General features: G+C 37.4%; 2 protein-coding genes across 2 annotated transcripts in view; one reads left to right on the top strand and one right to left on the bottom strand.

Moving 5' to 3' along the window:
• Positions 1-23,651, top strand: part of LOC116295624 (cadherin EGF LAG seven-pass G-type receptor 2) — a 48,077-nt gene that overhangs the window by 12,942 nt on the left and 11,484 nt on the right. The window contains exons 8-32 of the mRNA XM_031703505.2: positions 40-318; positions 704-852; positions 1,620-1,836; positions 2,832-2,933; positions 3,404-3,498; positions 3,903-4,112; positions 4,684-4,752; positions 16,089-16,236; positions 16,386-16,538; positions 17,131-17,215; positions 17,753-17,864; positions 18,117-18,163; positions 18,794-18,917; positions 19,187-19,290; positions 19,585-19,690; positions 20,001-20,154; positions 20,522-20,588; positions 20,670-20,736; positions 21,334-21,446; positions 21,794-21,920; positions 22,395-22,436; positions 22,581-22,664; positions 22,811-23,006; positions 23,118-23,144; positions 23,452-23,517. Coding sequence (XP_031559365.1) covers positions 40-318; positions 704-852; positions 1,620-1,836; positions 2,832-2,933; positions 3,404-3,498; positions 3,903-4,112; positions 4,684-4,752; positions 16,089-16,236; positions 16,386-16,538; positions 17,131-17,215; positions 17,753-17,864; positions 18,117-18,163; positions 18,794-18,917; positions 19,187-19,290; positions 19,585-19,690; positions 20,001-20,154; positions 20,522-20,588; positions 20,670-20,736; positions 21,334-21,446; positions 21,794-21,920; positions 22,395-22,436; positions 22,581-22,664; positions 22,811-23,006; positions 23,118-23,144; positions 23,452-23,517 — 2,943 coding nt within the window. The remainder of the gene's footprint in view (positions 1-39; positions 319-703; positions 853-1,619; positions 1,837-2,831; positions 2,934-3,403; positions 3,499-3,902; positions 4,113-4,683; positions 4,753-16,088; positions 16,237-16,385; positions 16,539-17,130; positions 17,216-17,752; positions 17,865-18,116; positions 18,164-18,793; positions 18,918-19,186; positions 19,291-19,584; positions 19,691-20,000; positions 20,155-20,521; positions 20,589-20,669; positions 20,737-21,333; positions 21,447-21,793; positions 21,921-22,394; positions 22,437-22,580; positions 22,665-22,810; positions 23,007-23,117; positions 23,145-23,451; positions 23,518-23,651) is intronic.
• LOC148905488 (adenosine receptor A3-like) lies at positions 8,610-9,842 on the bottom strand. Its single transcript, XM_089040216.1, has one exon. It carries the CDS (start codon positions 9,840-9,842, stop codon positions 8,937-8,939), a length of 906 nt encoding a protein of 301 aa, XP_088896342.1. The 3' UTR covers positions 8,610-8,936.

The raw sequence follows: 23,651 nt of genomic DNA, 5'->3' as shown, positions 1-23,651 counted from the left end.
TTATTCGGCCGATAATATACGTTTTCCATTATCTCGCAGGTATATTCGTTGATGGCTCACAACTAGACTTCAATGGTGCTAAGAAGCGCAACGTGTATGATGGCTGTAAATTGCCCTCTCATTGTCAATCAAGTCCTTGTTCAGGGGAAAGTACATGTGTGGAAGGATGGGACAATTACAAGTGTCTGTGTAAGCCAGGCTATGTGGGTAAACAGTGCAAAAATGTGTGTAGCTTCAAACCATGTCAATACGGCACATGTGTGAAAGACAAGTCATCTGCTAAAGGATTCAAATGTTTATGTCCAAGGGAATATACTGGTAAGGATATGTCATAAACCGTATATAGTGTAAAAAAGCTAGTAGCAGGATATGTGTCACATGTGCAAGCAGTGAGAGCGCTTATTTCTGCGGACCATAATGTGAAGGGTTTGATCCCCGGACTTGGGGTCGTATATAAGTAGAGTTGCTTGCTGGGAGAGTTGCAGTTTTGCGAAAGAAGAGGCACTCTATGCAACCACTGTCAGAAAATCTGCAGTAATTCCCCACCCTTATGATTCAATTATATCATTACTCACTTTTTACAAACATCACTCCTCATACGGGGCACTTCCGTGAGGTTCCCTCGACACGCACTTTTACCACAGACTATTTTTTACGACATACAACACTCAACATTTGTTTGACGGGGTTTTATCGAATACAGGTGAATATTGTGAGACACGAATGGAAACGCCATGTCGGGACAAGTTCTTTGGTACTTCAAGTATTGGTCTTTGTGGACCGTGTAACTGTCCAGTAGGAAGAAACTTCAACCCTGTGTGCAACAAGACTACTGGGGAATGCTACTGCAATGTAAGTCAGCAATGTTGTTTTTGTTGTTTTATTTTTGTCTTGTTTTTTTTTTTTTTTTTGCGCACGAGATTTTTTAAATTTCTTATTTTCAATAGAAAAAAGCGTATGCCGTCAGTTCGGCTTTCATAAAATGTTTTCGTTGACTTTAATTAACCAAAGATGATACAAAGCTGGGATGGGCTTGGATATAGAGATTATCATACGTTAAGAGCTTGATATCGTTTTATTCGCGAGTTTCCATGTCATATCGCAAACGAGCGAGTCTTCGAATGAGTGAGCGAGTCTTCGAATGAGTGAGCGAGTGATATGATATGAAAAACGAGTGAATGAAAAAAGATATCAAGCTCTTAACAAGTTGTTTTATTACACATTTAGGGTACAATAACAAAACGTACAGTTTACCGTGAAGTGGTATCGTATCACTTCACTGATATGGTTTTTCACGGCTTTATCACTCTGATATCGAACCTAAATGTGTAATAAAGTAAAAATATCATTTGGTGCCAAGGCAAAACACGTTTGCCAACAACTGTTTATTTGCGTTGATTTAAAATACAAATAAGAAAAAATATTTTTACGAAACATGGTCAACAGAACTTTTTGCAAATATTGTCATAAAGTCAACTTTGAAATTCATTGTTGGGATATGGCAAAAAAATTGCCCCATGTAACTTTGCTTGTACGATCGTAAAATATGCGGGGAAATAGGTATATCGTGTATGTCATTCACCATATAGTAAATAATACAAAATGCTTGTTTTCCACAGCCCAACCATTACCGTAAAGTGGAAGGTATTGGCTTGAGTAATCAGTGTTACAAATGTAACTGCGAATCTATTGGTAGCTTGAGCCAGCAGTGTAATGTTCGTTGGGGTCAGTGCCCTTGCCTCAAAGGTACTACCACGGGTGCTAAGGTTATTGGAAGACGCTGTGACCTGTGTGAAGACAAGCAAAGTGAAGTCACAAAATACAAGGGCTGCGTAGGTAAGTAAGACTATTATTCTCGTCAAGGTGTGATTGATAGTGGTTTTGCACTACCACTTGCCGGCGGCGATCACTGATGGCAGAACAATAGAATCCCAAATTTAGTAGCTTTACTTTCTGGAATTCTTCGATTGCACGTTACGTCATCGCGGCCATGTTGGTACCATTTAACAAAAGATTCCTCATTAGCATCCATTGTTAACGGTACCACAATGGCCGCCATGCTTTTGTCTTTTAACTCTCTTGGGAATGATTGCAACCCGTCAATGGAATTATTTCTCATGTAAAACGATCGTATTGTTCTGTCATCAAACATGGCTGTCGTCACGTGGTGGTGCCCCCTTGCACTGAGTCCCTAGAGGAATTGTTCTGGCGGACAAAACATTGGATTTTTTTTGGATAAAAAAAGGCGGACTATTGTTTTGTCCCCCAGAACAATTCCTCTAGGAATTCAATGCAAGTGGTCAATGGTTCTTCATTACCATGATCTTCACCATCAAAGGAAATCCTTTTTATGACATCATAATCATTATCACCCACATTAATTATGCTTCCTTATTATCATCATTCATCATCAGCACCAACGCCATCACGCCATCACCACTGTCATCACTATCACCATTATTACCATCGTATTTGCCATCATCACCAATACTATTAGCTTTTATTAAATAACTGTTATAAATCTCGCGTTCTGATTGGTTGTGAGCGCGTTCTTTATGAGAGCACACAGCACGCGCACGCACTTTCAGTTGCGTCATTCCTATCTAAAATAACGGTTATTGTAATTTGTATTTTATAAAAATACGCTACCTGCCGTGCTTCTCCTAAAACTTTTCTCGTGTTCTGCCAACCCCCGCGTGCTTTATAACTGCACACAGCACGCGCGCGTTTTCTATTTCTTCAACAATTACTTTCTATTACTTTCGTATTTATACTCTCTACATTATCCTCTTTTATTTTATCAAATCAATTATTTCTACATTTCTCATTAGTTATCAACACATCGTGTCCACGATCAATGTCTGAAGATATGTGGTGGAAGAGAGGCACCTTTAACATGTTAGCAAGGCAAAAATGTCCTTTCGGTGCTTCAGGTAAGCAACAGAATTTTTGTTAAGACATCTAAACTTGAATAATCCTAACGACAGCTGTAACAGCCGTGACAGAGATTTGAGAGTAGACTTAAGGGACTGATGTTGCCCGGGGTCCTTATCTTCTTAGAATAGGATGAAGCAGTATAATCGCAGGTAAGGTGTCCCTAGTCCTAGGCACAAGTCTTTATTTTCAGTTGTTTCTTTAAAAGACACCAAGAACAAAATATTTAGCCCTAATAGTACGGTTACCATTTCCTTATCCAAACTACTTTTAGGTCTTTCCAGTGCTTTTCGCCTAAGTTACTCTGATGCCAGGCACAAATCATTTTTCCAGAAGACTTAGCCCTAGCAGTAACATCACCATATCCTATAACTCTACTGTAAATGACTCTTAGGTCTCTCTAGTATTTTCTCTTTGTGTCAATCTTTATGTAGCAACTAACTGCGGTCCTTTGTTAAAATATTTGCAGGCACTGCTACTCGATACTGTGACCAAGACAAAGGATGGGGAAAAACCAACCTAATGGATTGCGTATCAAACTCCTTCCTCAATCTACGGCGAACGGTAAGTATTAACTTAACTTTCAGTCAAGTCTTGTGCGTTTATTGTTCGTTTATTAGTGCATTTTTTGTATGACTGTGAAAAGCTCAGTGCCGTAAGCGTGAGGTGCCGTGACCGTGATGCTTTCTAGAATTTTAATTGGCTGATTTTTTTCATGCGCAATGTGATTGGTCTGGCATTGCCGTGACCTTGGCGTGACCTTGTCCGCCCCGTATTTATGCCGAGTTCCGGGTATTTGATTGGATGGAGAGTAAGTTCTCGTGCAATGTGATTGGTCTGGCGTATCCCTTGCCGTGTCATGGCCGTGTTCGTGCCGTGAATTTTTCACAGTCATACGAAAACTGCACTATCCGTTTATTATTCGCGCACATGCTTATTATTATTTTGAAATATATATTTTTTTGCAGCTTAAAAATCTCGATAAGAAAGAGCTTTTATGGTCACCAGAAATAGCAATGGAACTTGTCCGTGATCTAGACCTTTCGATCATTCTAGCCACGCGATTGTACCCTAAAGATATAGAAATCGCTCTGAGGACCATCACTGTGCTGTTCAACTATGAAAGTCAACAGAACGCGAGCACTCTTGTCTCAGCGAAAAACCACCAGTTCGCCCAGGTAAGAAATAGTGATATATGTGACCAATGATGATGATGATGATGATGGTTCATGATGATGATGATGCTGATGGTTCATGATGATGATGGTTCATGATGATGATGATGCTGATGGTTCGTGACGATGATGATGATGATGATGGTTCATGATGATGATGGTTCATGATGCTGATGGTTCATGATGATGATGATGATGATGGTTCATGATGATGATGATGATGATGGTTCATGATGATTATGATGCTGATGGTTCATGATGATGATGATGATGATGGTTCATGATGATTATGATGCTGATGGTTCATGATGGTTATGATGATGATGGTTCATGATGATTATGATGATGATGGTTCATGATGATGATGATGATGATGGTTCATGATGATAATTATGCATGTTCATTGACGAGGATTTCGATGATGACGATGATGATGATCGATAAATGATCTGAGATGATTATTCATGATGATGATGTTGATAACAATAACAATAACAGTAATAAATAGTTATGGATTTTATTCAATAATTACGATACATGAGTAACACAAGCAACACAATGTTTTTGGTTGCAGATTTTATTCCAGGCTGCGAGCATGTTGTTTAATTCTGACAACGCAGAAGTTTGGAATGTCGTACAACGAGTAAGTGATCTTTTTTTAAAATATCAATCTTCCACCTAGAAGTAATGGCCACCTTCGAAGGGGACTTCCGATCTTCATCTTGTTTAGCTTCAAAGCCACTAATGAGTATTAAAGTGCTCAAGTGTCCTTATTTACACATCGTGCATAAAAGATTTTGAGTTTACTTATCTATGTATCGAGTCAAAAATAGCCATCGAATTCTGACATCCACTCATAACTTAAATTAATTATCAGTTATAATATTTTTTCGATCTTTCTTAACGAAAACATCATGCTCGAAGTAAAGAGTCCTACCATGCACCCTTTGAAAGCGTATGAATCTTCTTCAATTTCCATTATCTTACAAAGATTCCATTTAATGTAGCTTTGACATTAGCTTTAGTTCAGTCATTCCATTGTATTAATGATTTTACATTCGTCTACAGTAGTATTTCACTGATAAGAATCAGAATTTCACTAATTTGTTTATCAACAACGTATATTTCTATCATTAAAAATCACGGATATGGTAGATGAAAGAAAATCGCCACCACCAGGGCCCAGTTGTACGAAGCCTGGATAGCGCTATCCGGCGGATAAATCCTTATCTAGTGGATAAGTCGATGCTGTTATCCAGTAAATTTATCCACTGGATAAGATTTATCCGTTGAATAGCGCCATCCAGGCTTCGTACAACCTTGCCCAGAATAAGAATCATAGTCTTCAAGGTCGTATGATATCCATACACATCAAAGATCGATTTGTTAACCTGGTTTTCAGTATTCATAGATTTCAGTTCAGAGTAATTTTGTGAAGGAAGTAAAATGCTAAGGAACAACATTATGTTATTAGCGCAAGAAGGATACTGATGCCTGTGATTGTTTTATTTCTGGAGTTTCGTATTTCTGTGTTCGAGAACGATCGATACGAAGCTCCCATTATTAATGAATCTCCTAGCCATCCAACAAGAAGAACAGCTACAACACGTCTCATTGTATCGATAAGAAAATCTGATTTTAATAGCAAGGAAGCGATCCACACTGATTACCGCCAAGGTATACTGAGACACACCAGCAAAACAGAATAACGATTGCTCCGTACAGAAGATCTGTTGAGGCCTAACTGGAAAGAAAACGTTTAGATGGCTTATGAAGAGCAGAGGTTTTCCAGATGCTCATCAGGACAAGCAAGTTGAGAAAAATGTTGGCACTTCCATGACCGAGAAGAAAGTCATCTGAAACATCCGAAATTCTCGCAATTCGTAGAAGATCAGACCACTCGTAAATTATGATACTGACGCCATACTTCACGAGCCGAGGATGAACCTCTTTGTAGTACAAAGGTAGTACGAAGGCGGTCTGTCTTGCACAAGCCTAAGTCATCATTATAATGCTTTAAAGAGTATTAGAGATATAGGTACTTTTTTGGGTTTACAAGGGAGCTTGAAAATACTTCAAAAAATTTTTAATTGTTCATGAGTGCATCCAACTTTTTCAGTATTTTCAGCCATTTCAATAGATGTTACCATACTTCTTTGTCTCTCTAATATTTTATATTCATCTTACAATTTTTCGTAGAGAGGAATTTCTAAAGGAGAACTCGAAAAGAAAAGAAAACATGAATAAAAGATAGGAGGAAAGAAAGAAAGAAGATAGAATGAATACATGATAAAGCAGTGAATGATAGCGGAAGGAATGACTGAATGAATGAAGGACAGAACGAAAAAATACCTTGAAAATGTTAAATCGAATTGCAGTGCCTATAGCGGAAACAGTCTATATGGAAAATCCATAGTTTATTTCCCAAAAGTACAGCAAATCAGTTAAATTAAGCATACAATTTACAATTTGTAGTCTCATATTCTTATAATTTTTTTAGCCCAAGCCATGGCTGCTAGTCTCAGCTCTTTCATTCGCCATAAATACAACAACGGGATGAGAATAGAACGAATGATCGTAAACGATTCGTTGACGCGGGAAACATAATTCGAAAGAATCTTAATTCGAAAGTTTTCTATCGTTAAGAAGATGGAATGAGGCACATAGCAAAAAATGACGGCTAAGAGAACTATTATCATCGTATGAAAACTTCTTGTGTACTTAGAGACGTTAAAACTTCTAGCACCGTTGGGAAGCTGCTCGTCACGAGATCCTGTCGATACTTGAGTGGTCATTTTCTTCAAGTGATAATATGACATAGAATAGAATATAGTCACTGCTGCAAGAAGAGCAATTATGTACAAAGATGAAAGTTGAAAGAAAATTTCTCTCGGTGTCTCAACGAAGAACACCTTCATGGAAATCTCCGCCATGATGTTGTAAATCCAACCGCCCAACAAGATGTGGATAACACGCTTGTTTGTAACAACGCTGCGATACGTAAACTTAATCCTAATAGCGAGAAAGCGGTCGATGCTGATGTATACTAAAGTTAGTAAGTTCACTCCACCAAAGCAGAAGGAGAAAGATAGTGCTAGCGTTCGACTAATGCAGTAGACATTCTCCCATCTCTCGGCCACAGCAATTGAAATTGCTGCTAAAGGGCAATAAACCATTCCAATCAAGAAATCCGTCAGGGCAAGGTTGGCGAGGAGGAGTTGCGATGGTTTGTGCAGCGCAGGCGTCTTCCAGATAGCTACAAGTACCGAGAGGTTAAGCAGAACTATTGGTACTGCCAATATTACGTTAGCCACGGCGAGATAAACCCGTGCTGAAGACACTGCGAGAAATTCTTGGCTTGTGTTACAAGAGACCGACATTTTCTCTACCTTCGGATCTTAACTTTTATCCCCTTGTTCTTCATCTGCGGATCGCCATCTGCTATCTCTTTCAATGTTTCAAATTTGTTTTCTTTGTTCTACCTTCACTTTTAAGTGTTTTTAATTATTTCATTTATTTTCATTATGATGCGAACAATGCGAAGATATAATTGCTTTAAGTCAGTCCTTCAATTGATTGAATTTCTTATACAAATATTCTTTCGCAACATTCCCCCCCCCCCCCCCCCCCCCAAATCTTAAGCAACGTGCACTTTACTTACGAAATCAATTGGAATTTAAAATAGGAAAGCAATTCACTAAATACAATGAGCCCAATATAATTCTTCGAATTTTCATATTACTTTGTGAAATTCGTTTTCGTAAGTGATACTATGTGTAATTATCTCAGTTAGGCTATAGCTTTAGTAGGAGATTGCAATAAGTGCCCCTTTTACAGCTACAACTACAATATCGCAGTGTGAAAACTTTAGATTTGTAGTTTCAGTTTGTAGGTACTAATAACATTTTCGTAGTGCTATCATTTTATTTTGTGCTAATTTTATTTTTTCCTAATAATGTTATTAATCCCACTCGTCTTTTTGTTTAGTTTTGTTCTTTCTTTTCTTTCCTCCTTTCTTCATTTTTTCTTTCTTTTTTTTTTCTTTTCTTTTTTTTTTCTTTTCTTTTTCCTTTCTTTTTTTCTTTTTCTCTTTCTTTAATACTTTCTTTTTTTTTCTTTTTTTTCTTTTCTTTCATTCATTCATTCTTCCTTCCTTCTTTCTTTTTTTCCTTCCTTCCTTCCTTCCTTTCTCTCTCTTCCTTTCATTTTTTCTCCCTTCCTTTCTGTCTTTAGTTATTTTTATTGAGCGAACATCAAAAACCCAAACATCTGCGTGTACATAGTGTCTTGATATTGTAATAACGGAAATGCGGGCGAAGCTAAAATTAAATTTAAAAGCATCTTGTCAGAGCCCGTTCCAAATCAGAATTCAGAGTGCCCCTTCATAATGTACTTTGCTTGGAAAATAGGCACCTGGCTTGCGGTATAATGACAGTTAGTCTAAAATTTAATCTTTTACATTTAGTAGACAGGTTAACCTGATTTTTTCTGTTTCTTTGTCGGCCAACGCGCTCGACGCCTCGTTTGACTCTTTTGACTCTTTACGCTTCCTTCTTCATGTTTAGCACCAAAAAAAAAAATAACGAGCGAGCACTTCTCATACGTAAAAATATCGCGCAACCTCTTTTATGGTAAAGAAATATGGAGCAAAAACAAAAACAAAAACAAAAAAAAAAACAAAAAAAACAAAAAAATACTTGTAGTGGTTGTTATCAAAGCATTATCAAATGGTCCATCCCTTACCGCACACCAGATTATATGTCCAATCAAATATAATGGCCACCAGCAGAAATATAATTGTCTTCTGTTTATGACATGATGCAGTGACTAAAAGCTGAAGAATCTTTTAGCTGTTTGTTTAGCAGCTTGTCTAAGATCTCTCATTCGCCATAAATAAAGCAAAGGATTGATGAGGGAATTAATTGTTACAAAAAGTTCTCCTATTCGTGTGCAATGACTAAAGAAAGCTACGTCTTTGAATGTGCCCTCCAAAACTGAGAAACACAGGTATGGCAGGAAAAAGATAAAACCGGCCAAAAGAACAATAAACATAGTGCGAAAAGATTTTGTATATTTGTTACCATCAAAGTTTGTTGATGGGTTGGGAGCTGGCAGTTCGTTAGATACTCGTAAAGATACTTTCTTTAATAGGTAGAAAGCCTTGGAATAGAAGAGCGTTATGATACAGAGAAGTACGGCGAAATAAAGGATAAGAAAGATCGCAAATGCTTTTGATGTAGGTGCGTCATTGAAAAGTAAGACCACATCCAAAATGTAGAGACTGCCAATGACAAACCAGCCAGCAGATAGAGCGCATATAACTCGTTTGTTGGTAACGACTGTTCGATAGGTAAACGTAAGCTTGATAGCCAGAAATCTGTCAATACTGATAACCGACAAAGTGTACAAACCTATCACAACGAGGCAGTGTGCAAAGGTTCCCAGTATGATCCAGGAATGACAGACAGCATGATTCCATCCATTGATTACAGCTAAGTTGCTAAAAGCCAAGTATGGATCAGCAGCTATTCCAATGAACAAGTCCGCCAAGGCAAGATTAGCAAGAAGGATTTGTGATGGCCTGTGTAGCGATGGAGTCTTCCAGATAGAAACGAGAACCAGTAAATTGAGCAAAAATGTTGGTATTGCTATGACTGCGTATGCTGAAGCAAGAAAAATTCGAGTGGCGAACAGATTTTTCAGCTGTACACCAAAAGAGCATGAGATGTCCATAACTGTTACCAAGTGGCGATCAGCGTCAGATAGTAACGTATCGTTAGTTTTTCGTATAAATGGAAAATGATAAGTTAAATTCACCACCGTATATCAGTCACAAGCGATTTTTTGGCTTTACTTTGTCGTTTTTTACTTCTGCCTGCAAATATAATCACAACGATCTGCAGCGAAACAGCTGTCTTCAGATATTCGTCATAATATACTTCAGGCTGGAGATGATTTCTATTCGATGTTTGACTTCTTTTTCAACAATAACTTATTATTACAACATTTACATTTTAAGAAGAGTGACGAAGGTGGATATAATGGATACTTAACAACTTGAGTTTAATGCATCTCTGGTTAATTGTTTAAAAAAGACCAAATCTAAACATTGCGATATGATTTCATTTTTTAAATAAGTATATGTAATAGGACTCCATAATTGGACGAGGACTTCCAAAATTGGATGAGGCCGTAGGCCGAGTCCAATTTGGCAGTCAGAGGAATTTTTCGAGTCTAATTATTTCTCGATTGGGGAGCATGAAATCCCATTACCTATTAATTATATAGCTGCCTAATTAATCCCATATCAACAAGACCTGTCCAATTAAGAAAATAATTGGATAGTTACCTATATGGGATTAATGAGAAGCTCTATAATTATTAGTATTAATGAAGTGCGCCGTGTGTATGACAGCAGAGAGACCAGGACGTTCGATCAAATTGCACCTGTTATGTTGTCAAGTTATGCCTTCTCAAGCGACACAATTGCGGGGCGCTGCAGCGTTTAGTTTGTGAAAAAAACTATTTCATGCGTTATTTGAGATAAAAATGGTAGTTATTACATTGAAAGTTGTTCAAGAGGTTGTTTAGCTTTATTTCGGTATTTATATTTGAGATCTTTTATTTCTTTCGATCTTGCCAACTTTTAGGAACGCCGAGGCTTTAGAATCGTTCTTACATGATATTAAACATTTCGTTCCTACTTCAGTCTTAAAATTTCTCTGCGTCGATTAGCTAGAAGTCCCAATATTGAAATGCAAATAGTTCTGTCAATAGATAACACACAAGACGTAATGCTTCTGTAATTAATGGGTTCATCGTATTTTTAATGCTTTCGTTATAATAAATTTCAGATTTTTCACCTAATATTCTACGTTAATGAGGATAGACTCTTAAAAGTGTCTATTAATCACAGACCTAGCCGATTGCCTAAGATCTTCCATGCGCCATAAATATATCAGGGGATTGATAACAGAACGACCTATCATAAGTATTTGACCAAACTGAATCCAATTCTCCATTACTGATTCGTTCGGTATCATCGTTTTTAAAGTTAGAATACATGCATATGGCGAATAGCAAAGAAAAACAGCAGCAACAACAATAATGATAGTTTTAAAAGTTCTTCGATATTTGGTCACATCAAACTTTGGCGCTTCATTGGGAGCCGTCGGTTCGTTTGTGTTCCCCATAGATACTCGTGAAGATACTTTCTTTAGATGGTAGAAAGCCATCGAATAGAATGTCGTCAGAATGCAAAGCAGCAACGCTATAAACACGGCTGCAACTGTGATGTATGATCGTAGTGATACGGCACTTTTGTAAAACAGGAATATGAAGATGCCTTGTAAAGCTATATCTATGAACCAGCCGGCCATCAAGATTTTCATGGTGCGTCTGTTTGTTACAATCGTCCGATATGAGAATTTTTTTTTGATAGCAAGGAAACGATCTATTCCAACTACTGTTAAAGTATAAAGATTCATTCCACCGAAGCAAACAACAAACGGTGCAGTAATGAGCCAGACATCGCAAAAAATACTTTGCCACTGCTTAATTACTGCTACATTCGAAAATGCTAGAATTGGGCAAAAGATTGCTGCTGTCAAAAGGTCTGTGAAGGCGAGATTTGCTAGGAGAACTTGTGATGGTCTTTGAAGACAAGGTGTCTTCCAAAGTGTTACTAAAACCATGATATTCAGTAACGTCGCTGTTACAGCCATAACTGAGTAAGCAATTGTGAGAAACACCCGACTGTAAAACATTACATGGACTTCAAGGCCAAAAGAACAGAGCATTTTCATTCTTATGCGTTCAGTTTGAAATCTGCAAGTGCTTGTATTAGTGTTTTGCGCGTAGCGAGTTACCAAGTTACCTTAATAATCAAATGGTTTTTTTATTCTTAAAATGGAGGTAAGAATGACATGCAGTGGTATAGAATACTGATGAAAGAACTGACAATGGCAATGGTCAGATGTTTGTTTGACAATGCCTCGCATAAGAAATTCATATATTTTAGTCTTATTAATTTTTCAGTGTGAACAGTCTTTGTGCGAGTCACGTCTATACTAAGTTATTTTTTTAGATCAATAGCCATAACTCCGTCCGCGACAATGCCTCACATAAAAAACTCATATTTTAGTCTGATTAATTTTTCAGTGTGAACAGTCTTTGTGCGAGTCACTTCTATACTAAGTTATTTTTTTAGATCAATAGCCATAACTCCGTCCGCGACAATGCCTCGCATAAGAAACTCATATTTTAGTCTGATTAATTTTTCAGTGTGAACAGTCTTTGTGCGAGTCACGTCTATACTAAGTTATTTTTTTAGATCAATAGCCATAACTCCGTCCGCGACAATGCCTCGCATAAAAAACTCATATTTTAGTCTGATTAATTTTTCAGTGTGAACAGTCTTTGTACGAGTCACGTCTATGCTAAATTATTCCTTAGAGCAATAACCATAACTCCGTCCGTGCCAAAGTATTCTTTTAACAACGCTTCTTAAATGTATGTAAAAATAGTACAAACGTCGGTTTCTTTCGCTAGTTTTTACTTGTTTATGAATAACCCGTATAAGGGATCAAAAAAAGTTTGCTTTGAAACCGGATGGGTGGCAGGTTGCATCCTTTCCCATGAGAATAAAAGTACAAAATGCATGCCCGCCATGTTGGTTGACAGCAGGGAAAAAGAAATCCGTTATTTAAAGTGCTTTTGAGCCTTTACACAATAATTTCGGGATTAATCTTTAGGTAGTGAATAGTGAATAGAACACTTGAGTGTCGAGTCTTTTACCCCATTCACGCCTAAACGTGTTTAGTTAAACTATGTTTTCATTAGGAAAAAATTGAGAAACTAGAAACCTACAAAATAATGAAACTTTCTAAAATATTGTCAGAGCAAGACAAAGAATAGTTTACATGCATTATTTCACCAACTATTGCGCAGGGTTCGTAGATAGTTTTCCAAACCTGTTTAGTTAAACCACTTTTAAACATGTTTAAGCCTTGGTGTGAATGGGGGTATTTAAGTTATTAAGATTTTTATATCCAATATGTTAATGACTATGACGTAACATAAAGGAATTGAGTTATTTTGTGGTAACTTTTAATATTGAACGCTGGGCATTTTTTGATAACAAATTTGCAGGAACCTTTGTATGTCACAAGTAAAAGGGTGATGCTTTTAAAATACTGTATTCCAGAACGAGAGCAGTGCTGTATATTAATAAATGATGCCTTATGGTACGTCATAGTCATTAACATTTTGGGAATATAAACCTTTGTATCTTAAAGACCCCACCCTCAAATGACGAAATATTTTCACACTCAACTATTCACTATGTAATTTTAAAGAATCGATTCTGAAAATATTGTTTAAAGGGTTATAAGCACTTTAAGTCATCCATCATGGCACGAGGTATGACGTCAACAACTACAAATTCAATCAGAACATTTTAATGGGGAATGATGCGTAGACTGAAATCGCTACAAAGGTTTCGAAACTTTTTTCCCACTGGGCCGTGTAAGCAGTAGATTGATCATATAAATCATCCAATCACGGTTATAGATTATCGTAAATGCGCGCGCTGATTGACATAACGAATACGAGATGGTATCGCATGAAAAACCAGAACAACTGCGTTAAATTTTCCATAAGATCTTGATTGCTATTCATTTTCTCCTATCAAAACGGCAAATATACGTGAACGCTACTTTAAAAGAAACGATTGAAGACAACGTTACATTTGAAAAGCTGAATCACATAGAAATACAGGAAGCACTCGCTCTTGTTTTATCCTGTTGGGCGGCGTTTATTAGGGGGGGGGGGGGCGCTTAAACGACTAAATACATTATTTTCAATCATTTCGTTATTCTTAATCTATTTGTCAATCTGGCAACGAAGAAACGAGTTTGTAGTTAAAATCTTATTAGGATGTTATTTACTATCTATTATTTATTTATCATAATAAATTTTATTTTTTAGTTATTTATTTATTCTTATTCGTATTTGTAAGGTTTAAATTCTTAGATTATATTATTTAGATTAGTTTTTTATTACTAGATATTTATTTTTAACTCTTAGTATTTCCAGCAGGTCCAAATCGGGCTTAGGCTGCCGATATATTTAGTAGTAATAGTTTATTTATATTTGATTAAGCAAATAAAGTATTGATTGATTGACTGATTGATTGATTACTATCACGCTAGATAGAATGCACCTAAACATATGTGGACGACATACTCTCAGCTGTAGATATATTTTTTACAGGATTTGTCAGTGCAGATGATGATGATATCCGCGGTGTGGTTAATCACTGGATGTTCCTTATTAAGTTGTAGATAACAGCCGTCAAGCTGCCTATTAAGACTAAAGTCTCAAAAATCCTCTTACTGTAGTTTTAACAGCTTGTCTAAGGTCTTTCATTCGCCATAAGTATAGAAGGGGATTAACACAAGAATTAAAGACCGAAAAAAGTCCTGTAAGAATACTCAATTGTTTAATAATCTAACTTGGGAAAGCACTTCGTATAGCTGCAGTACAACAATGTGGCAAAAAGAAAATAAAGAGTGCGAGAAGAACAACAATCATGGTGTGCAAAGATCGTCGATATTTGTTGACATCAAAGGTTGGCGTTGCATTGGGACCAGGGTCGTTGGGGTCGCTTGTAGACACTTGTGAAGACAATTTCTTTAACTGGTAAAAGGCCATTGAGTAAAATATTGTGGTCGTGCATAGAAACACAGCAATATACACGGCAAGAAATAATGATACTACACTCCATGGAATGGTTTCAAAAAACAGAATAGCGAAAACGTATAAAATGGCACTGACGAGCCAACCAAACGATAAAGCAATGATGAGACGTTTGTTGGTGACAACTGTTCCATAGGTTAACTTGAGCTTGACAGCCAGAAATCGGTCAATACTAATAATATCTAAAGTGTAAAGACTCATTCCAGCGAGGATGTAAATGAGACCTAAAAAAATCTTGAAGAAATAGCAAAAGAATGTATACCATTTGTTGATGATGGCAAGGGGGAGATATGCCATGTAAGGGCATGCAAAAACACCAACCAAAAGATCTGTCAAGGCAAGGTTTGCCAGGAGGATTTGTGATGGTTTGTGAAGGGCAGGGGTTTTCCATACGGCAATAAGGACCAAAGCGTTTAGCAATATGATCGGAATGGCTGAAGTGGTGCAAACGATAACACCAAAGATTCTGGTAGAATATAGGATTTCGATTTCCATATCGCTCGAACAAGAGAGAGCCATTGCTTTTCTCAGCATCAACGATTACATTTCTTTCTGGAGCATATGATATGTAGCAGATGTTTGAGAGCGAGGGAAGAAAATTAATCAGTAATTTTGTGAAGATTAATTGATTCGTAAGGGATCCTATGAGAACCGGCTTAGTATATTAAAATAAGTAGAAACAACATGTTATTATCATTACATTGATGTACATGCTCTCTTGTATGAAAAACGGCATTTGAAGCCCTTGAGTCTAGTAGGAAGATGAGACAGTCAACGAACTGTTCCTTATATTAGATGAAGAAACTAGGCTTTCAAACACCAAAACTTATACCGTAATAACTTTATCCCGTAAAAAGATCAAGCTTTTTCTTCATTTTATATTAATATTCTCATTATTAAAAATGTACAGCTGAGATGTTTGATTACGGTTTATTGGCGTTTCACCTAAATTTCCCCCAGTGATCAATAGCAAAAAGAACAAAGCAAAAGGGTTTTTAAGGTTTTTATTTATTTTATTTTTTAATTTTACATCTTTTACAACCATCACTTCTCGTAATAAAGGGCTCTTCCGTTGAGGTTCGCTCCACACGCGAGTGTGACAAGTTGTTCCGTAAAATGATTCAGTTTTTTATTTATTCTATTCATTCTATTTATCGTTGTTTTTAATATTTTTGTGCTGCTTCAAGCCAGTGTACTCATTTATCATTCTTTTCTGATTAGAATTCTGCAGGCACAGCTGACTTGATGCTTAAGATGGAGAACTTCAGTGGTACGCTTGCTAATAACCTAGCACACCTAAAAAGAGGCCGCTACAGACGAAGCACAGGCAGTATAATACCTCCTTACACAGTACTTACGCCTAACATATGTAAGTATCTTGTTCACCTGATTGTCACCTTCAGTAATCGATGATTGAGCATGTGGTAGTATTTGCCCATCACTGAAGGCTATTTTTTAGATTTGATTAATACAAGATCTCACCAGATCTTTCAATTTTTGACTGCTTTGTTATTGCAGTGATGGAGCTGGATCCAGTCATGATAAAGAATTTTGAAACCACGTTGTTTCCACCCAGTCAAACTACCTTCGCAGCTTACTCTAAAGATTGGTCGATTGTTAGTACCAGAGTCATGTTGCCAAGTACTCTCTTTACAGCACCAGGACATAAAGGTAAAACCCGTAAATGTCTCTTGATAGACTACTAACTGTCATTTCTATCTATAGCATTGCTTCCCTTGTACATACTAACAAATAACAGTCAATGCCAAAATAGGAAACTCTTTTTCATTGACTTGTAATCTTAGTGAGACAATGGTTGTAAAAACGCTTTCTAAAGGTTGTATAGGCATTCAACTTGATGGACCACAAAATCAACAACGATATTCGTTTCTTTTGAACGAAAAACTTACTTTCGAAACACTTTGATTGAAAATTATTTTTAAAACAATTTTTTAGCTTATTTTCATTTGAAGAGACCCGCTCCTTTCTTGCTTCGTGACTTGAAAATGTTTTCTTACATCTAGATAAGCGCGCTCACCCCTGAGAAAAAGGTCTACAGTTTATAATTAGGAAAATGATTTTGACGTAACTACATTATAGCTATACATCAGAGATAATAAAAATGGTCGCATTTTGTAATAGCAGTGGATTGCGGAATATGTACCCCTCTTTATAAGGGCTCAACTGCTTTGGCACTGTTGTTACGTTGATATTTTTTTATTTGTTATTATTCATCGAAACCTGGTTTTTACTATGTTTTTAGTATTGGAACGAAATGCTGCTGTTGGTTACATGGTCATTCGTAACATTGGGGACCTTTTGCCGAAGTCCTTTGATGCTAAAATCAGGTAAGACATTTTGCTTTCTTGCTGGTGATGGTGATAGTGGTAATGTTGATGATGATGATTTAGATAATGGTGATGGTGATTATAGTGAATATTATATGATAGTGATGATGGTGGTAGTGATGCAGATGGTGAAACTGATGATGATGATGATGATAATAATAATGATGATGATAATTTTCACGAAGTGAATAATGAGGAGGAGGAGGAGGATGATAATGATGATGATAATGTTCACGAAGTAGATAATGATGATAATGTTCACGAAGTAGATAATGATGATGACGAGGAGGAAGATGGTGATGATAATGATAATAATGATGATAATTGTCACGATGTGGATGATGATGATGATAATGATGATGCGGAGGATGACGATGATGGTGGTGGTGGTGGTGTTGATGAAGATGGGCATGATGATGGTGATGGTGATGATGATTTTGGTGATGCGAATACATATCTCTTTACATTCATCATTGTGTACAAAGCATATCCGTCTTATAGCTACTAAACCATCTAATACCCAATCATTCCCTTCAGCGACAGTAAATACAATGTGGAAGTGAACTCAGATGTAGTATCCGTCAGAATGCCAGGCATGGAAGATGTGCAGTTGGTGGATCCAATAAAGATAACTTTCTTAAACCGACACGTAAGTCAGCAACCACTTTCTCAAGAACTGCAGTGGAGATCGAGTTTTCGTCTTGTATTAGTGAAAAAACGTTTTACTTTAAAAGAATTCCCTTGGATTTAAAAAGATGAATATTTTTAGTCAATTTCTGAATCAGCCGCTCCGTTGCTATACTGTGTGCAATAGGTTTATTTTCTATTCCAAATATTCTCTTCAAACACAACTCACCATTATTGCAGCGTGTTTGATGTTGCCACTATTTATATTTTTTAGGTGAATCGTTCTGAGTACATCTGTGTGTTTTGGAATTACTCAGTGCCGTAAGTACATTAATAACATTTTAAGTAATATTTCAAAGCCGACAATGGACTGGACGGGATTTCAAGTCCGCGCGCCGAAGACTGGAACTAATTGCGCGGACTTGAAATCCCGTCCAGTCCGATTTGGAGGCTTTGAAATGACTTCTCATACTCATTGATAATTCGGGACGTTATTTGTTTAGGATTGAAAGACTTAAGGGACAGATATGTCCCTGAACTGAATTAATTTTGATCCAGTCCAAGGACTTGAACAAAATTAATTCAGTCCTTTCTCAGGACTTTACCAGGTTTCAAGTAACATCATGTGACCCAAAACATAGCCCATTGATTGGCTGGTTTACTCATGAATTATTAATGAGTATGAGAATTTAATAGAAATGTTTTCTATATCCTTGACTCCGTGCTGGTGTAAATGCGTGGATTTTTAGTACTTAGGTAACGGATCATAGGTGAAGAAAGAGGCCGCAATAAATCACTAAGTCATTCCAAATTATATCTCGCGGGAGCCTTGTGAATGTTATTCTTTGTCTACATAGTGGTCAAAAAGCTTAGATGCTTTGAACCCTTAGTATATTGTGTTGGCTCTAACTGATTGTCAGAAATTTAACATGTTTTGGATTGATGTTACAGTAACACTAGAGGAGGTGGCTGGTCAACCAATGGCTGTAGAAGAGTTGCTGTTAACTGGACTCACACGACCTGCGCCTGTTATCACATGACTTCGTTTGCTGTACTCTCAGACCTTAATCTTGAGGTATTAAAATGTAATATTACCAGCCACTATGACAGAAAATAGATCGGGTTAGGCAAGGGTGAAAGGGGAGTGCTTCTTCCTAATTCTTATTGCGCCCTCTTTTTTCCTCCCCAAAGGGGGACAGAATTAGTCAGGTTAGATAGGAAAGTGGAAACCCTCCCTCACACTCTTGGTTTAGTCTAGATGATTCTTGAAGATCATCAACCCTGAAGAGTCTTATTCTTAAGATTTAATTAACTGAACTTATCTGTCTTTTTTTTCCTTCGCAGTACCCTCCACAAGTGGCTTTTGCTATGCGTATCGTTACTTACATTGGCATCGCTGTTTGTATTGCTATTCTATTGGTTGCCTTTATCTCCTTCATGTGCCTGAGGTACGTTTGCGGTTTTATTTCAGTTTTAGATGCTTTTGTCTTCCAGTTGTGTCTTTTAGCGAGTATCAGTTTACTTCTTTCTGCAAGCAAACGAATTTTTTCTGAATAATCTGTGCTACGATCTCCTGGCCTTTATTGAGGGGTTACCGTTTCCGAAGGCATTGGTCTGTGTCACGCCGAAAATACCGAAGAATACAAATAAATAGAGGACCGAAATTGAGCTTCTTCGGATATTAGTATGTTATATAATTGTGATTTTGACCTTTCGTTGATAATTGTTTATGTTCTTTATAGGGGACTAAAGAAGAGTAACGCCAATGACATTCACAAGAATCTAGTGGCCTCAATAGTTCTTGCCGAGGTCGTGTTTTTGGCTGGCATAAATCGTACCGAAGATGAGGTCAGTTTGTTTTCCAACCAGCGATTGGAGTAGACAAATGTTGCACATGACTTAAGGCACAATTTTGTAAGGGGTCTTTGCCGGGGACACGCGCCTGTCGTGATTTTGCATTCTCATTCTATTTCCCTTGAGTACGGTTACATACACAGTAGGTTGTGTTTAATTTTAAGGCAATGTGTTTAAATCAATTTAAAAGTCTTAATAGTTATTTTTTTATTATTAATCAAGTTGATATTTATTTATATTTATTATTATGATATTTATCGACTCTTTTATCACTCATTTTCTTTCTTTTTTTCTGGCTCCTCAGATGGCGTGTCGTATCATAGCAATCTTGCTTCACTATTTCTTCTCTACCGTTTTCACGTGGATGTTAGTAGAAGGCGTTCATATGTATAGAAGACTTAGTGAAAAGAGAAACGTCGATATCGGAAGGATGAACTTTTACTACTTCCTTGGGTGGGGTAAGTAGTTTTTGACCCTCCTTTGCGCCCAATAAATTACATTACGCATTGTAGCTATGTATTTATTGTAACTATCATTTACTTATTGTAGCTGTGTATTTACCTTGCTTGCCACAACATGGATGCACTTGGCACAAGACTCACTGTTCGAGCACATACCTTGTAATAAATACTCCATGACATGTTATGATATATCATGAGTTTCATCTCATTTACTGACATTCCTAATTGCGTAGACCCCCTAGATGAGCGCGGGTTAATGTATTTGAACAAATATGAAGAATTAAAATAAAATATATCTAAAGAATAAAAATTAAAAAAAGACATACCTAAATACTAACTTTGTGTTGTTGCTGCTTTTTTCCAGGATGTCCTGCCATTGTTGTGGGTATATCTGCTGGACTCTCTACAGACGGCTATGGCAGTAAGCACTTGTAAGTCTAATAAATAGGTAGAAAACTCTTCTGCTTTCACCAAGTCTTACTAAAACATGCGTTTTAAATTTCTCTTTTCAGTTGTTGGATGTCAACAGATGGTGCCTTAATATGGACATTTACTATTCCTGTCATGATTGTAGTCGCAGTAAGTAAATATTATTCAGACTCGAACATTTAACACCTCAACTTGGATTATCCTCTGGAAGTGATGTAAAGGCATTTTGTCCCTGAGACCAGCATCACTTGAAATATCTTATTCAGACTCGAACATTCAACACCTCAGTCTGGATGAACCTCTGGAAGTGATGGAAAGGCATTTTGTCCCGGAGACCAGCATCACTTCAAATATCTTATTCAGAGTCGAACATTCAACACCTCAGTCTGGATTATCCTCTGGGGATGATGGAAAGACATTTTGTCCCGGATACCAGCAGAAATTTAAATATCTTATTCAGAGTCGAACATCCAACACCTCAGTCTAGATTATGCTCTGGGGATGATGGAAAGACATTTTGTCCCGGATACCAGCAGAAATTTAAATATCTTATTCAAAGTGGAACATCCAACACCTCAGCTTGGATTATCCTCTGGAGGTGATGGAAAAAGGCATTTTGTCCCGGAGACCAGCATCACTTCAAATATCTTACTCCTGGTCGAACTTTTGACACACCAATTATACATACTAATGATGATGTAACAATGATACCTTTATGCGCAGTTAAATGCATGTTGCTTTCTTTAGATAAATACTGTGGTGTTCCTGATGGCAGTCTACATGTCGATGAACCGAAGCAAGAAGAAGCGACGTCGACGTCACTCGTACAGCCCACACGGGCATGATGAGTACAGTTTAAAGTAAGGCATCACTGCATAGAAATACGGTCACCGCCATTAAATAATGCAATACACCTGTCTTCACAAGGGCTACTAGTAAATAAAGAATCAATACTTAGTGTAAAATGACAGATCGTATGAAATAGGAAAGATTCCCGCCCACACTGAATGAGTCTATAGACCCCTTGCACTGAGTCCCGAGAGGAATTGTTCTTGCGAACGTTCTGGCGGACGAAATGATGGATTTTTTCCTATAAGACGGGCTATTGTTTTATCCCCCAGAATAACTCCTCTATGAAATAATGCAGGGGTGTACATGAATGCACCATTCCATTAACTTTTCTGACATATATTTTCTCTTGTTTTAGGGCTGGCCTGAGAGCTTCAGCTATCCTCCTGCCCTTACTGGGCGTGTCTCTTGTATTTGCCATACTTATGGTTAACAGGGATCTCGAGCTGTTTCATTATTCATTCGCTGCTCTCACCTGCTTCCAGGTAAAAAGCTTTGAAAACGATTTTATTTTGTCATAGTAATACATTTTCCTTGCATGGGAGGTATGGGAAACATGGTACATTATAATCTAGCTATGGTACAAACGTCTTGAATTTCATTTCTTATGAGGAAATGTACCTTTTTACCCCAACTGGGAAAACTTATATGTGTGCGCATCCAAAGACGTTGAACACGGAAGTGAAAACATAGCAAACAGTGGAGATTTTTTGAAATATCAACAAGTCCAAATATCCTGTTATTACTCAAACGTGCGATGTGGAGTGGGCTCCCTCGCAGTGCTACCAGTGTCATCACGCTATGCTTTCTCCCCTCAGTAGCTACTGTCGCGTGACGACCACGTCGCGTGACGACACTGGTAGCGGCTGCGGGAGAGATGGTCTATTCTATATGTTAGGAACGAATTGATATATAAAGTCCTTCGATGGCCTGTTAACGAAATCTTCGTTTTATTTCAGGGACTTTTCATCTTCTTGTTTTACTGTCTGTTCGATAAAAAGGTATGTGAAATGATATTAAGCTTAGTTTTCTCATACATATTTCTTGCGTCCATACAACCTTGGTTAAGTATGCTATTGAGCAGTTTTGTCCATATCCGGGCATGATTCTTCGCTTGAAGTAATACTGTTCTCTTTGGGTTACAGGTGCGCAAAGAGTTTAAAAACGCATATATTCGCTGGAAGACCGGAGACAAGAGCTACGGAATACCAAAACCAATACAACACTTTGTAAGTATATGCGGCACTATATAACATATTCATACATGTCTTCCCATTGCCAAATGCGCAGAACTTAATTCCCCATATCCTAAGGTATCTAATCAAATATACCTGCATTATAGTTAATATTTGGTTCCGCGTCTCTTTTGTCCCAGAAACGTTCTTATCATCCTGGGGAAATAAAACCAGTACGTTCACCTTATCATTATGATGACGATGATGGCGGCAACACCAGTACCTCAGAACCTTCCAGCAGTATGCCCAGTAGTACAGTAGGTACTAGTAGACCTACCAGTGAAGCGTATAGTACTGCTACTGGCATGTCAATACCAGAGGACAGCAGTGTTCGAAGTGAGTATATCATTCTAATGTCAGTCGTTTAAAAGACGATCTTCACCCTTACCACTTATTATTTCTATTATTTCTTCGTGTTAGTAAAAGTCGCATTTCGTTCTTCCTTAGGTGCAGGAGACGGACTTACAGGAACAGGTTAGTCTAGTTTATTTGCCTCATCTTTTGTCGTGAGGCAAGACGGATCCCGAGGAGGGTTGGAGAGATCCAAGATGTCAGGACCCTTTTATTATTTTTAGAATGTGATGATGTCAATATTAATTCGGCATCCTTTTCAACTATCTTTTTTCTTGGCGACGAAAACGCTAAATCTCAATTCGATCTGTGAGTTAGCCGTGCCCTGAGAGGATCATTACAGCATTTTCAGGATATTAATAAAATTTGAGGGTTTTTTTGAGTAATGGAAGGTTTAATTGTCTTATTATTTCTTCGTCATGTTTTGCAGATGTAGAGTTGGAAGAATTTATATCCAAATCAAAGGCAAGATACTACCCTGACAACCCTGAACTAGGTGAGTAATATTATTACTTGTTAGTGTTTTAGCCAAAATATTTTCAGAATAACAGTAAAGGATCCAGAATTTTCTTAAAAATGGAGTTTTGCGTTCAAGGGGCATCCACCTTTAAAAGACACCTAACCAAAAAA

This window comes from Actinia tenebrosa, unplaced genomic scaffold (genome assembly GCF_029948245.1).
Source record: "Actinia tenebrosa isolate PJP-AT-01 unplaced genomic scaffold, QUT_ActTen_1.0 PGA_scaffold7__59_contigs__length_16204524, whole genome shotgun sequence".
Lineage (NCBI taxonomy): Eukaryota > Metazoa > Cnidaria > Anthozoa > Actiniaria > Actiniidae > Actinia > Actinia tenebrosa.
Note: the sequence above shows the minus strand (reverse complement) of the source record. Positions and strands in the feature narration are given on the sequence as shown.

Excerpts from the sequence above, each read along its gene's own strand:
- LOC148905488 (XM_089040216.1), bottom strand. The coding sequence starts at position 9,842 with ATGGACATCTCATGCTCTTTTGGTGTACAGCTGAAAAATCTGTTCGCC.